Source organism: Castor canadensis, chromosome 3 (genome assembly GCF_047511655.1).
Source record: "Castor canadensis chromosome 3, mCasCan1.hap1v2, whole genome shotgun sequence".
NCBI lineage: Eukaryota > Metazoa > Chordata > Mammalia > Rodentia > Castoridae > Castor > Castor canadensis.
Window position 1 is genome coordinate 38,611,200 of NC_133388.1, and position 15,176 is coordinate 38,626,375.

Genomic DNA, 15,176 nt, shown 5'->3' on the forward strand with positions numbered 1-15,176 from the left:
GGGAGGGCGGGGCGAGCTGCTCCCGGAAAGGGGGAAGGAACCAACGAGGCGAGTGGGTCCGCCGGTGGGCTAGAGTGGCGCGGCCGAGGCGGGGACCAAGCTGGTCATGGAGGACGAGAGGAGCTTCTCGGATATCTGCGGCGGCCCCCTGACCCTGCAGCGCCGCTCCTACTCTCCGTACTGCCGGGAGTTCTGCCTCAGCTGCCCTCGGCTGTCGCTGCGCTCGCTCACCGCGGTCACCTGCACCGTGTGGCTGGTGGCCTACGGACTCTTCACCCTCTGCGAGGTAATGGCCGGCGGGCCTGCTTCGGAAGGGTCCTTGGTCCGACCCTCCTGGAGTTGTAGGGACCGAGGGCGGGGACTCGCCGGTTCTGGGGACGCCGATCTGCTGCTGGACAGCGCTTTTCGTTGCATTTAGAGAAGTTTGTGCTCCTGGACGTCGTCTCTCTGCCCTGGATCCACTTCACGTATATCTAGTTCTTGCACGACAGCTAAAACTCACTTCCGTGTGCACCGTGTAGTCCACGCTCACAGCGCATCAGTCCCACACTTCAGAGGACTGTTAGTGCATCTTCCCCATCCATCCCTTCTCCTCCTCCTATCACTTTCCTATAGTCTTCCAGAAGCTGCCTTTGCCTCCACAGTCTGTTTTTCCTGACCGAGACCAACCACTTCCCCAGTTTCAAGCGTACTGGCTAGAAGAATTAAGAACTTTCGGACATGCGTGGTTTCTATCTTCAGCTTCCAGGCTCTTTTCTCTGTTCTCTGAACCTCAGTTTTCACAGCTCTGAAATGGAATTAATAGCCACTTGACAGTATTGTGAGGGTCAAACTAAGTAACTTTGTGGTACTTCTCAAGTAAAAAGAATCATCTCACTGCCCCTTCTCAGGATGAGTTCTAATTTCGTAAGCTAAGCCTTCCCATGCTTCAGGTCTTGGTTTGGAGCATGGGGTACCTTGTTCCAGCTTTTGCCCTTCGCTTTTCCTGGCCGTTGGTTCTGGCAAGTTCTACAGTGCCTCATCCTTGTATGCATATGTCATTCCAGGAGTGATCCCACCAGAGCTAAGAGCACCAGGACTGTTTAGTTCCATAATTTGCATGTTGTTGCCATTACTACATCCATTAGCTTTTGTGTGTGTGTGTGCCGGCAAAACATACTTCAAAGCGTCGTAACTTAGCACAGAGCCAGGCAGAACTAATGCCCTCATTTATTCCAAATCGTATTTAAAAATTGCTTAGTAGGTCTTTTCAAATGATAATTAAATTGATGTGAAAGCTCCTCCATCCAATTTCATTTATAAATAGTTGAATTTTAATGTTAACCTGAGTTCTAGTCATGCATGTGGTTATGTGAGGAGGAACAACAACAACAAAAAATAAACGCCCACTAAGTGCCAACTGCTTTACTGAATTCCTTACTTCAAGCTCGTAAGTGAAAGATCTGGACTTTAAACTGAGGACTGTCTGACTGAAACCTTTTCTTTTTCGTTATACCATAGTATAACTGATCTTAGGCTAAATAAGTAAAAAAAAAAAAAAACTTTGTTACAGGGTCTTGCCATCTGAGCTCAGATCCTCCTGCCTCAGCAAATAGTAAAGGTCAAATAGTAAATCTATTAGGCTTTGTAGATCTCTGTCTCATATTCTTTTTTCTTCCTGAAGTCCTATAAAAAAATTAAAAATTGGCCTCGGGGCATGGGGTACAGTGCTTGCCTAACAAGCACAAGGCCCAAAATTCAAGTTCAATCCCCAGTACAGCAAAAAAAAAAAAAAAAGGTCAGGCATGGTGGCTCACATCTATAATCCTAGCTATCAGGTGGCAGGATTGGGAGGATTGTGGTTCTAGTGGTTCTAGGCCAGCCTAGGCAAAGGTGTTGGTGAGAGTCTGTCTTAATCAATAAGCCAGATGTGGTGGTGGTGATACCTGTAATCTTAGCTATGCAGGAGGCAAAAACATGAAATTTTGCCTGAAAAATAACTAAAAACAGAAAACGGAATGATGGAGGGGGTGAATCTAACCTAGGTACATTGTAAGCACATATGGAAATGCCACAATGAAACCCCCCTACACAACTAATAAGTGTTAATAGAAATGTTTTTTTTTAAAAAAGGACTGGAGGCATGGCTCAAGTGGTAGAACACTTGCCTAGTAAGCATGAGGCCCTGAGTTCAAATCCCTGTACCACCAAAAATTTTTAAAAATCATTCGTTGTTCAAGGTGGGCAAAACAAAAATAGACCATAAGCCTGAAGTTTGCAGGTTCCTGATGTAATACTGTGTTAGCTGAAGTGGTAAATCAGATTTTATTCAGGACCTACTGCAGTAGGGAAAGAGAGACTTCAGAATAGAACTGCCCTCAATCCCAAATATACAAAAGGACAAGTGGTGATTTATAGCCAAAGAGCAGGGTGGGGGTTAGTGGATGGAGAATTACTAAAAGGAATCATCTGGAGCAAGTAACATTCTGGCTAAACTGACTTGTCAAGATTTTTACAGAAGGTAGATACTGTAGTTTGGATCTGGAAGGTCCCCCAAAAGCCCATGTGTCTCCCCAAAAGCTTAGTGGTATTGGAAAGTGATGGAAACCTTAAGAAGTGGGATTTGGCTTGACGTGCTGTCTCATTCCTGTAATCTGAGCTACTTGGGAGATGGAGATCAGGAGGACTGTGGTTCACAATAAGCCTGGGCAAAAGTTAGCGAAATCCCCATCTCAACCAATAAGCTGGGCACAATGTTGGGAGCATGCCTGTCTTCCCAGCTACATAGGAGGCAGAAATAGGAGGATCATGATCCATGCAGGCCCTGGCAAAAAAACGCGAGCCTGGTGAGGTGGCTCATGCCTGTGATCCTAGCTGCTTCAGAGGCTGAGGTCAGGAGGATTGAAGTTTGAAGCCAGCCTGGGCAAATAGTTTGTAAGACCTCATCTTCAAAAATGGACTGGAGGTTTGGCTCAAGTGGTAGATCACTTGCCTAGCAAGTGCAAGGCCCTGAGTTCAAACCCCAGTACTATAAAAAAAAAAAAAAAGTGAGGCCTAGTGGGAGGCATAAGTTACCCGGGGGTGTGCCTTCAGAGGGGCTCATGTGACCCAGGTCCTTCTCTTCGGTTTCCTGGCTGCCATGAGATGAACAGTTTGTTTCATGTCATATACTGCCTCACCATTCACTCAAAAGCAATGGGGCCAACCAGTCATGGATTGAAACCTCCAAAACTGTGAGCCAAAACAAACTTTTCTTTTTTCAGTGCTGGGCATCAAATGCTAGGCTTTGCACATGGTAGGTAGGCAAGTGCTCTACTGCTGGACTGTAACTCCAGTACAACCTTTTTTCTTTTCAATCTGTTTAATCTTAGGTATTTTGTTATGGTAGCAGAAAGTTAACCCAGTAAGCCAGGTGATCAGATACTAAGGGTGGGAGTTCTGTCTTCAACTTGGAAGGTTCTTGCTACTACTGGGCAGTGCAGGCCCACCAAAGACAGATGGGTCATGGGCTAGAGGACTTAGAGCAGTCGGACTAGAGTTAGGTCAATGAGGGTGTCTGGTGAATACAAAGAATAAGAAGACATTCTGATTGCAAGGAATGTGGTCCAGAATTACTGAATTTCATTGATTGTAAGTCATCAATGATTCCCCCCCCACCCCGTGCCAGCCTTCTAAATAATACCTTCTAAGAATAGAAAGAATGCCGCATGAGAAAACCACGCACCAGTAAAACAACATGCTTCAACTTCAGAAATGTCAAAAGATTGCAAATGTGTCTTAGACTCAAGAGAATACATAGTAATACCATTTCCTGTGTATACCAGGGGTCAAGCCCAGGCCCTTGTGCATTGCTAGGCAAGCGCTCTCACCGAGCTACATCCTCAGCCTGGTTACCATTTTCTGAGCCCTTAACAACATCATTTAGTCACAGTCAGCTATAGGTAACCCAGAACTAAAGACTTAAATAAAAAGGACCTTTATTATTTAACACAACAGAAAGTTGTCAGGTAGGAAGGCTTCAGAGTTTATACGAGAGCACTTTTGATTCTGGCTGCATTTTCCCCCTCAGTGTTCTGTTGTAGTCTTCAGCCTACTTCTCTAGTTGGTCTCTAGAGGTTATAGTAGTTTCAGAGATCTAAACCTTGGATGATGAGACAGTTCTACTTTACAGCTTTTTTTTTTTTTGGCAGTATTTGGATTTGAACTCAGGGCTTCACACTTGCTAGGCAGGTGCTCTACTGTTTGAGCCATGCCCCAGCTCCCCAGTCATGAATTTTGGGAGGAAGGGAGGCAGTGCCTTGTACTTGCTAGGCAGGCTCTCTACCACTTGAGCCATACTCCCAGACCTTTTTACTCTGGCTATTTTGGGTCAGAGTCTTGCTTTTTGCCCGAGCAAAAATAGGACTGTGATCCTATTTTATGTTTCCTGCCATCGCTGGGATGGCAAGCATGCACTCCAATCTTTTTTCCATTAAGATGGAGTCTTGTAGACCTTTTTTTTTTTTTTTTGATGGTGCTGGGGCTTGAACTCAGGACCTATACCTTGAGCCACTCCACCAGCCCTTTTTTGTGAGAGGCTTTTTCAAGATTGTGTCTTGCAAACTATTTGCCTGTGCTGGCTTTGAACCTTGATCCTCCTAGTCTCTGCCTCCTGAGTAGCTAGGATTACAGGTGTGAGCCACTAGTGCCTGGCTTGTGGACCTTTTTTGCCCAGAACTGCAATCCTTCCAATCTAAGCCTCCTAAGTAGCTAGGATTACAGTGTGAGCCACTCATGGCATCCAGCTCTTAATCTGTTTTAAGACAGAATAAATTTGCCCCTTCCGCAGACCTCAGTCACCACATTTCATTGGCCAGAGTTGTCACACATCCCCATTTCTAAGCCAATCATGATTCCCTCCAAATTCTATTAGGAACAGTGAGTGGCTGTTTATCAGGCTAGGAGTCGTATCTACTACTGCACTAACAGTTGTTAAGTCTATGATTCTCTGTTATATATTTTGTGGAGAGAGCATGAGAGAAGATGTGGGTCCTTGAGTTGCAATTTTGGAAGAAAAATTTCTGAGAGTGGTATGATGGTAAGACAATTTGCTGGAGGTTCTCCCAGACCTATTCCTTAGTAATCTGGGTCCATTTCACTTTATACTCTGAGAGAAAATGTGATTTCCTCTTCCTTTATGCACATTCCCTTCATCTGTTCAACTCAGCAGAGCAAAGGACTTCTACATCGGTTGATTTGTCATACAGCACAGATATTTGCTGAGGACATCTGGTGATCTTACTGCCTGTGTCTGGCTTTCTCTTCAGAACAGCATGATCCTCTCTGCTGCCATCTTCATCACCCTGTTAGGCCTGCTTGGTTACCTCCATTTTGTGAAGATTGATCAGGAGACCTTGTTAATCATTGATTCTCTTGGCATCCAAATGACTTCGTCCTATGCTTCAGGCAAAGAAAGTACCACCTTCATAGAGATGGGCAAGGTCAAGGATGTTGTCATTAATGAGGCTATTTACATGGTAAGTATTCAAGTGATAATTATTTCAGACCTTTCTGTAGGAGGCAGTCAATCCAAGAAATGTTCTGGGATGCAAACTGAGACTTAATACCTAAAGTATCTGATGTCACAGAATTAAACTTGAGGACTCTCTGTTTCAGTACTTGCAGTGTTTCTTTCTTGGCTGGCATGTCTGTAAAACATAAAAAGTGAAGCTTACATTGAAGAGCTAAGTCCCTTTACAGTTGTGCTTCACTTAGTGATGGGATATGTTCTGAGAAATGCATGGTTAGCCACCTTCCTTGTTGTGCATACACCACAGAGCATACCTGCACAAACCTCAGGGGAATAGGTGAGTCACTCATCAGTAAACATGGGACGGTTGAAGCTGCTATCAGCATAACGCGGCATGCTATTTTACAGTAAACCTTTTTTTTTTTTTTTTTTTTTTTTAAGACAGGGTCTCATTGTATAGCCCAGGCTGGCCTCCAACTTGTGATCTTCCTGCCTTCACCTCAATGTTGAGATTACAGGTGCATCCCACCATGCTAACAAACTTTTTTCATAAGTACAAATGCACTCTAAAATAACAAAAGTATAGTATAGTAAATACATAAACCAGTAAGGCATTTGTTATTATTAAGTACTATACATAATTTCATATGCTATACTTTTATATAATTGGCAGGACAGTAGGTTTGTCTGTATTAACATCACCAAAAACATGCAAGAAGCTGGGTACCGGTGGCTCATGCATATAATCTAGCTACTTAGGAGGTAGAGATCAGGAGGATCATAGTTAGAAGCCAGCCTGGATAAATAGTTATTGAGACCCTATCTCAAAAAAAAAAAAAAACGCACTACATAAAAGGGCTGGTGGAGTGTCTCAAGAGGTAAGAGTGCTTGCCTTGCAATCCTGAGGCCCTAAGTTCAAACCCCAGTGCTGCCAAAAAAGAAAGAAAACAAATACATTGTACTATGACATTATGATGTCATCAGGCAATAGGAATTTTTCAGCTCTATTACAGTCTTAATAGGGCCAGCATTGTGTTGTATATACAGTCCATCATGACCAAAACTTTGTCAGGCAGTGTCTGGCTTTTTTTTTGGCAGTACTGGGGTTTGAACTCAGCCTTCACCTTGAGTCACTTTGCCAGTCCTTTTTATGATGGTTATTTTCAAGATAGGGTCTTGTGAGCTGTTTGCCCTGCTCTCTGCCTCCTGAGTAGCTAGGATTACAGGCATGAGCCACCAGCGCCCGGCTAGTGCCTGGCTACTTTTAAGAGACTTCATCTAGCAGATTTTTGTAGATAGGGAGCAGCATTTCAACTTTATCTTCTAGCCTAGCTTCAAAATCATCTGGGGCTCTTTTTTTTCCTTTCATTCCTTCCCTTCCCTTTTTCTTTGCTACTTAGAGATAACTATTTATGAAAAAGTTTTGAGCCTTAAAGAGAAAACAACAAAAAATAAATTTTACTTAGACCTCTGTTTTTGTCTTATTTTCTCATAGCAAAAGGTGATTTACTACCTCTGCATTTTATTGAAGGACCCAGTGGAACCACATAGAATATCTCAAGTAGTACCTGTCTTCCAGGTGAGCACAGAATACTTTTTCCTTTTTTCAATGAAATCCTCTACCTTTTTCTGCACTTTATGTTCAGTAGGAAAGTAAACTTCCATTTTCAAGAGTATTGGAAACTACCTGACAGCTAATTGCAGTGAGAAATAGGATTTTAGTTATTTCAGAAGTTCCTCCCTGAGGCAAAGATAGGCTTCCAGAAATATTAGGAGTTCATGCCAATTTTAGAGAATAATCAGATCTGTAACAGCTTCTGCCTACAACTCACCATTTACTTCGTTAATCCACCAGTGTACAATTTTACATAGATGCCAGTGAGGTACATACAGTTACACTGTTTTGTGTCTTGCCTTTTTTTTTTGAGAATCTGAGGTTTGAAGTCAGGGCTTCATTTTTGCAAAGCAGGTCCTCTACTGCTTGAGCCACACCTCCAATCCATTTTGCTCTCGTAATTTTGGAGATTGGGGGGGGGGGTCTCTCGAACTATTTGCCTGGGCTGGCTTTGAACCTTGATCCTCCTGATATCAGCCCCCAAATAGCTAGGATTATAGGCATGAGCCACCAGCTCCCAGCTTGTATCTTTTTTGTTGTTGTTGTTTTGTTTTGTTTTGCAGTACTGGGGTTTGAACTCAGGGCCTTCAACTTAAGCCACTCCACCAGTCCTATTCTGTGATGGGTATTTTCAAGATAGGGTCTTATGAACTATATGCCCGGGATGGTCTCAAACCTCAATCCTCCTGATCTCTGCCTCCCGGGAAGGTAGGATTACAGGCCTGAGCCTCTGGCGCCCAGCACATCTTGCTTTTAAAATCATCTAACATGCAGCTTTTCTACAAAGATCATTATATCAATTATTTTAAAGAATTATATTGTCTTCTATCATATTGAAATGTCAGTTTATTTAGCTACTCTATTGCTTGCTTTTTAAATCCTGTACAAGTTATTTTTTGTTTAGCTGTTATGAAGAAGAGCTTTATAGGTAAAGTTATATGTATTGTCATATAGTTAACTCAGCCTATCTTTTTTTTTTTTCCACAAAAGATTTAAGAAAGATGAGTTAAAATAGTTATTTTTGGTAGTACTTGCAGTTGAATTCAGGGCTTCATGTTTGCTAGGCAGGCACGCTACCACTTGAGCCAAGCCACCAGCTCTAAAACAATTCTTTTGCATTATAGTTCAAAATTACTTTTTTAAAGCTTTGTTTTATAGATTTTTATAGTGTTTGAGATTGGGCTGTAGACACTAGACAATTTTACCATACTCTGAAATTTACACTTATGTTTGTGTAGCCTTGGCTACTAATTGATTTAGCTATTTTTTAGTTTGCTAGGTAAAAACATATTAAGTTTATTAAATTTGTATCTTTAAATGATATGCTTTTCATATATATTGGCATAAATACCTATCCGTATTTCCTCGTTTTAAACTATGCATCTCTATTATTAGCCAGGTAGAATCTAGAAATTGATTATGTATTTATAACAATTCTTTGTGTATTTAAAGATACTTTCCATATATAATTTTCCCATTCTGTGGCTTTTCTTTTAATTTTGGTTTTTTATTTCGTAGCACAAAATATTTTTCAGAATTTACATATTAAACTGTCCTTCTTGTCTCTGAGATCTATTTCACAACTTGTGGGACTTAGCTGGGATCCATTGTTACTCTTGTGTTTTTACAATAATTTTTTACTTGCCCAGGCTCCAGATTTACAAAAATACGTATCTAAAGTGAGTGTCACAGGAACAGTGAGACCTCACTTAGGTATTAGTCCTCTTTTCTAGGCCAGATGTTAACTTCCTGGGTGACCTCTTATCCCTTTTTCTCACCAAAGACTCAAAGGACCAGACCAGGGAGGGTTGGAGGTAGTTTTAGAGGACAGATGTGCAGCACTAATTAGTCACAGCACCCACAGTTTTGGAGTTGGGAAGGGCCCCTGAATCTGCAGCTCCAGTGTGGCCATTTTCTCATGAGCTGTCAAGTCAATGCCCTGCCAGTGGGACCTCTTGTGAAGCACCTGGGGCAACAAGTGTCCTCAAGACCACACCTCCAGGGTGGAATTCCATTCTGGGATAATTTGGGGAGAGGGGCACAAAAAGCAGCTAGAATCACAGGTCCTCACTTGGGAGCCACCCTTGTAAGTCCCCACTTTCCTTGCAGGCCTCAGATTCAGGTCAGCACCTTCCCAAGCCACCTGGGCTTCTTGGCCAGCAAGGCCTTACCCGAGCCTGGCAGATCCTTCTTGGAAGCCCCAGTGCAAGCTAAGCAGCGCTCAGGTGGGGGAATTAAGGGAGGTATGCAGAAAGGGCCCGTTAATTTTTCCCGAACTTCAAAGTCCATTCTAGGCACAGGACCTAAACCCATTTGCAGGAACCACAGAGAGCAGTGGGGACTTCCTGTAGTCACCCTTCCTCCCTCCCCTTAACTCCTTTTCAGAGCTGGTCCCGCTTTGTTGGTGGGGACTGAAGGTGAGCATTCTTCTTTGCGGTCCTGTGGGTGATCTTGGGAAAGGCTTTGGTCAGTTAGTTCAGTTTCACCAGGGCAAGGAAAGGGGTGCTAAAATGAATCCTCTGTCAAGCCCAGTCACCTATTCAAAGACTAGCAAAAGTTTCATAGAGGACAAACACGCTAGTCTCTACTCTTGCCTGTAGGTGAGGGGACCAAGACTTACCCCGGTGGGTAGGCCTCGGGCGCAAGTGTTACTCCTTTTGTGTCGTAATATTTAGATTAGCTGGGTGTGGTGTTTCATGCCTTAATCCCAGCACTTGGAGGGTGAGTTCAGTACTAGCATGGGCTAAATAGCAAGACCCTTTCTCAAAAAAATTTATGTATATACGTGATATACGTGTGTGTGTGTGTGTGTGTGTGTGTGTGTGTGTGTGTACACGCACACATATATCTGGAGAGAGCACAGAGAGACAGGTTAAAAAGCTGTCTTTTGATCTCCTACCTTACACAAGTCACAGGCTGGTCTGAGGGCCTAGTTGGGAGTCCTCCCAGCAAAGTGCTCTAAGGCCTGAACTTGCCATGTTTGTCAGCTCACACTTGTGGTGGGTCATGTGAGAAACTGAGATTCCAAGCTGGTGCAGCACCACTAAGCACTCTTATGTGTATCTTGACTCTGCATTTCTCCCTTTTGGAATTCAGAGTGCTAAGCCCCGGCTGGACTGCTTGATTGAAGTGTACAGGAGCTGCCAGGAGATTTTGGCACACCAGAAAGCCACAGCAACACACCCATGAATTCCAGCATTCAGAAAGCCATTACTGTCTTCATGGAAGTTTGTGTGTTCATCAAGTGAACAGTCCTAGGAACCAGAATGGATGCACTGGATCTCACAGCCATAGAACAGGTGACTAGAATTTGATTCAAATTATTTCTGTGGATGACAGTGTTCCTCTTGTAAGGTTTTGCCTACTTCACTAATTGAGGGGATCCCTTAAGAATTTTGACATGAGGTGTCAAAAGTAATGTCAGCAAAGAGCATTTTGTGAAATTCCTAAGCACATTTAACTTTGTGTTAAAATTTGTGGAGAAAGACATTGGCAAACTGGTATAATTTCCACCTGCAGAATATCTCTATATAAAAGTAAAGAGGAAAATAGTTAAACTCTTCAGGTACCGGTTAGCAGGAATAAGCAGCCTACAAAAGACTAGTATCTGTCCATGCAGCTCTTGTTCTCTGTACAGGCTTAATTTATGATGACTCTTTTTATTAATAAACAGACAAAAACATACACAATAATTGCCTGGTTCATGTATAGCTGTTTTTTATTGACAAACATGATCACAGCATTTAAGTTATGGGTGTCAAATACATTAATACATATCTGTTACCCAGCATCTTCTACTGTTCCAAAAGCTGCCTTTGCCAAGAGGGATGAAATAAAATTAGGACAAAAATTTGACTTTGGGTTCCAGATGTTGGTCTCATGTTGAAGGAGAAACAAACTATAGAAGCCTTTGTTGCTAAAGCAGTTTTTTCTGTATAAAAGTTAACAAACTAAGAGAAGATTATTCCTGAAGGGTCAGGAAGAAAGATGGTGAGGAAAATAGTTTCACCCCCAACTTCAGTATTAACACAGCTCTGTTCTTACTCTTTATTTGCAACCATATTTAAGAAAAACTGCCTAGGTAGACAATATCCGTGCTGGCCTTAGAGACACTCAGGATGTAAAAACAGAGCTGTAATCTCTTTTACATCAGCCCTGGAGGGGTTTTTCAGGAGTCTGTGGTACTTGTGATGTATGACTTGTTTGAGGTAGAAATATTTCAACTAGATTCCCAAATCCTGTGCAAGGGGGGAAACAAATGGCTAAAAATTGGCTGCCTTGTAAAGGCAAGTTCATTTTAAAAAGGCAAACTCTCATGCCTCTTTTTTCATCACACTTGCCAGTTTAAAAGGCAAGGGGAAGCTTATAGCAGCTAGATAAATTAGTTCCAGCCTTGTAGTTTTTCGCAGTGCATGACACAAGCACATTGTTGGAGTTAAAAGCTTAGTTCTTGGATGTTTCTGCTAAGTCCACAGTTTTCAGTATGTTACTGACAAATGGTAAGATTGCCTTCGAGCTGTTAAAAACTCAAGTTTCTCAAATGCTGGAAAATCAGTATGAATTCTTGGGTTTTTTTGCAGGGGAGGGTGGAGATACAGCTCATTTACCTCACACTTAATTAGAAGGTCTGAGTTGAAGGCAATTATGTTTTCAGGAAGGCAAAAGGTAAAAGAAACTTTCTACTTCTTTCACCTAAAGCTCGTAGACTATGGCAGATATCACATACATGCCCTGTGCCTCCAACCTCATTCCCAGTGGGAGTTTGCCAGAAGTCTCTAGGAGCACACCCAGGCCTTTAAGGAGGTGGAGGGTCTTGTGTTCCTGACTTGTCTTCCATGGCCTCAAAAGCAGCAAAAATCAGAGGGCATTTACTTGATCTTAGAGAGCAGGGAGACATTGATCACCTTGTCCTTCAGTGATGAGCACAACTTTCATTATCTGGGCATTAAAATGAGACAAGACAGGGAGATGTACTTATCCCTGCTCTTGCCTGGGTGGTGTGTGAAGGTACTAGGTTCAGCTTATTGTCCAGTATGAAGGAAACAGCTTGAATCTTAGCAGTGTTGCCCTGCAAAGATCAGAGCAACTGTCCTAGAAGGGGCATTACAAATGCCTACTCACCAGTAAAGGGGAAAAGTTAGTCCACTCCTTTTCCTCCAGGCCAGCCAATCCCTTTGCCACTTGAGAAAGGAACTGCAGTTTTTAGTGAGTTGTAAGCACTTGTCAAAGTACAGGTGAATTAGAAATTTTAGTCCTATTCTGTCAGAGATACTCAGAAGACTTCAAGTATAACCCCACATAAGGACCATATACAATATAAAAAATATGAGCTTCCCTGAGAGTTATCAGTGCAGAAGCCCCAAATACAACACTGCTGCCTTCAGTAACAGTGGGCTATCCTTGTCTAAGTCTAGAATCAGGTAACATCCAGAGTCAGTATTTGAAAACAAACAGTAAGTGGTTTTAACACTAGGTCTGGATTTTTAAACATTGGGCCCTAAAACATTGTAAGGCACCTAGAGAGTAAAGGCTCCATAGACCCTGAAATACACATTTCACAGAACAATTGGAGGAGTGAGTTAGACTCATCACAGTAGTATCAAACCCTAGGATATAAATCTAATCCCAGAGGCACCAGTGGTGGTAGGAAATGGGTAGGAGAAATATTCACAGCAATGTTGGCCCTTTAGTAGTACAGGAAACAGAAGTGAAGAACTGTCCATCCAGTTCCCAGGGCTGGTGGGCTGTGGGTAGGTTGGTGGGTGGGGTCACGGTTGCAGAGCAATGGTTCATGTAGCTGGCCATGATGAAGGTAGCTTCTGCAATCTAAGGAGGTTAGAGAAGTGAAGGCATTGACTAGCTTGGCCTGAGTGCTGACTTTTTTACTGGCTGTGACATTGAGTACATAACTGTTCTGGGCTTTAGCTTCTCTCTTAAACTACCCACCTGGGAGAAAATGTTCAAAGGAATCAAGGTTGTGGGGTTCCGGGGCCGTGAAATGGGCCCTCTGTTCATCTAGAGGTCCTCCAAGATGCGCAGTATCCTCTTGAGAAAAGGAATAGTAGTGGCCGGACCAGAGTAAAGTCCTCCAAGTAGTCTCCCTACCAGTTTAGTAGTGGCTCTGATGCTATGCTGTGCTGATTACACATAAAGCCAAAGATTTTATTTGGGGGCAGGGGCCCTTCTGGAGTTTCCTATCTACCAGACCAGAGTAAAATGTAGCATCTGTTAGACCCACCTTGGGAGCAGCCATCTGGAATGTCAACTTCTCTATATGGCCTTCTCCAGAACTCTGGTCTGTAATGGATCTAATCACAAGCATGAAGTCATCCTTGCAGCCACCAAAGGTTGTCACTGAAGAGTAGGGGTAAGTGATGTGCACTTGCTGTGAGAAAGGAACCAGTGAGTTTGGGGAAACTTTCTACCTATTTCTTCTACAAATAGGTAGCCTTAACCAGGAAGGGAGAAGGTTGTCAGTTTGGAGATCTACATTTTGAATGTCTATACACTGTGTCTAGACTAGAGGACAGCACTGCTTGGGCAGGGTGTGAAAGTAGGGGAACCATGCTCACTTAGCCCAGGCCTTTGAGTCCAGAGAGAAGAGGACAAGACAGTGTTCAGGAGGAAGAGGGGCTGGAGCCAGGCTTCCTCCTTCCATACCATAGTGTGGTGGTCCAGGATGCTGACGCCATCCTCATTCACAGCAATCCACACCAGAGTGTCGTCCTTGGAAGACAGCTGGGCAGGCTGTGGAAGCAACCCAAACACAGCTACAGTTAGAGATTCTGAATTGTGAGGACTTTCTGAGGATAAAAGATTTGCTAGGCAGTGATTTTCAATCACCTCATCCTGGAAAACACAGAAAATGGCATTTGTACAGCATATGGTATGATCAAACAAGGCTGTTTGTGTCTGGTCTTGGGGCTCTGGCTACCTAACCACCCACAGAATACTGAATAGAAAGCTCTGAGCTATGGAATAAAGGTAAGACTGTAGGGGCTCTATTATTTGCATGGGGAACAGGCATTTTCTCATGGCTCTCCAAAAAAAACAGTATTTCACCCAGTCTCTCTCAGCTGAAGTGATCTTGCTTCAAAGTCCTAGGAACTATAAAAGAAATAGAGCAAGTATGCAATCTTACGGCCTTTAGGCATTACCAGTGAGTGTATGACTACTGATCATATATCAGTGTATTGGTGGATATTGCATGCCAGGGCTATAGTAAGGCAATCCAGAAGACCACTCAAAAACATATATAAAAATTATATAATAATATATACACCAGGGCTGGGGATAGCTCAGTGGTAGATCATATGCTTAGCATAAACAAGGCCCTGGTTTAATCCCCAGCACTATCCCCCCCACCCCCTGCCAAAAAAAAAATAAAAACAGAAGAAGACAGAAAAAATAACAGATATGTGTTTTATAATTAATGAGCATCTTCCCCACTCTAGTGGGGAAGCTTCATGAAGGCAAAGATTATGATTTATTCACTTCCTTTTTTTTTTTTTGGTGGGACTGGGGTTTTAATTCAGCGCTTTGCACTTGGAAAGTAGGCACTCTACCACTTGAGCCACACCTTCAGTCCCTTTTGCTCTGGTTATTTGGAGATGGAGGTCTCACAAACTATTTGCCTGGGCTGGCCTTGAACTGTGATCTTCCGGATCTTAGCCTGCCAAGTAGCTAGGATTACAGATGTGAGCCACCAGTGCCTTATAACCTCAAACTAGCACTAGACATACTAGGAGTTCAACTGCTTGTTGGATGAATGAGTAAATGTCCATTTTCTCATCTGCAACTTAAGCAAACAGCACCATGATATAGCTTAATGTCTGTGATTATAATGTCTGGTCACAGGATAATGTCTGTGATTATCTGTAAAGTTCATGTACAGCAGACACTTAGTAAGGAAAAGTTGGAACTGAAATTACTATTGGCTTCCTAGCCTTCATGCAGCAGTGAAAAGAAAGCACTTGAGAGGGTGTTATTTCAAGTCTGAATCCTCCTGTGTGAATTAGTTGATCCTGTCTTTTTTTTTCAGGAGTAACATTGACAAGTCAATAAAGAAAACAT

At 42.8% G+C, this 15,176-nt stretch overlaps 2 protein-coding genes across 8 annotated transcripts in view; one reads left to right on the forward strand and one right to left on the reverse strand.

Annotated features, from left to right (window-relative positions):
* The first annotated feature begins 21 nt into the window (after positions 1-21).
* Pigh (phosphatidylinositol glycan anchor biosynthesis class H) overlaps positions 22-15,176 on the forward strand; it is a 46,621-nt gene continuing 31,466 nt past the window's right edge. For 2 of the 3 annotated variants that reach the window (XR_002213114.2, XR_002213115.2), the window contains exons 1-4: positions 22-286; positions 5,286-5,495; positions 6,984-7,067; positions 10,200-10,402. Coding sequence is in view for 1 of the 3 variants with exons in the window: in XM_020176511.2 (XP_020032100.1) it covers positions 107-286; positions 5,286-5,495; positions 6,984-7,067; positions 10,200-10,292 (567 nt within the window). In the remaining 2 variants the exon portion in view is untranslated. Of the gene's footprint in view, positions 287-5,285; positions 5,496-6,983; positions 7,068-10,199; positions 11,127-15,176 lie in introns of those variants that run through there. The other variant, XM_020176511.2, reaches the window with a different exon arrangement.
* Plekhh1 (pleckstrin homology, MyTH4 and FERM domain containing H1) overlaps positions 10,804-15,176 on the reverse strand; it is a 44,753-nt gene continuing 40,380 nt past the window's right edge. For 4 of the 5 annotated variants that reach the window (XM_074067727.1, XM_020176512.2, XM_074067725.1 and 1 more), the window contains 3 exons: positions 13,764-13,850; positions 13,342-13,488; positions 10,804-12,929 (listed from right to left, as the gene is read on the reverse strand). In XM_074067727.1, coding sequence (XP_073923828.1) covers positions 12,771-12,929; positions 13,342-13,488; positions 13,764-13,850 — 393 coding nt within the window. In that variant the 3' untranslated portion in view covers positions 10,804-12,770. Of the gene's footprint in view, positions 12,930-13,341; positions 13,489-13,675; positions 13,851-15,176 lie in introns of all 5 variants that reach the window. The other variant, XR_012446129.1, reaches the window with a different exon arrangement.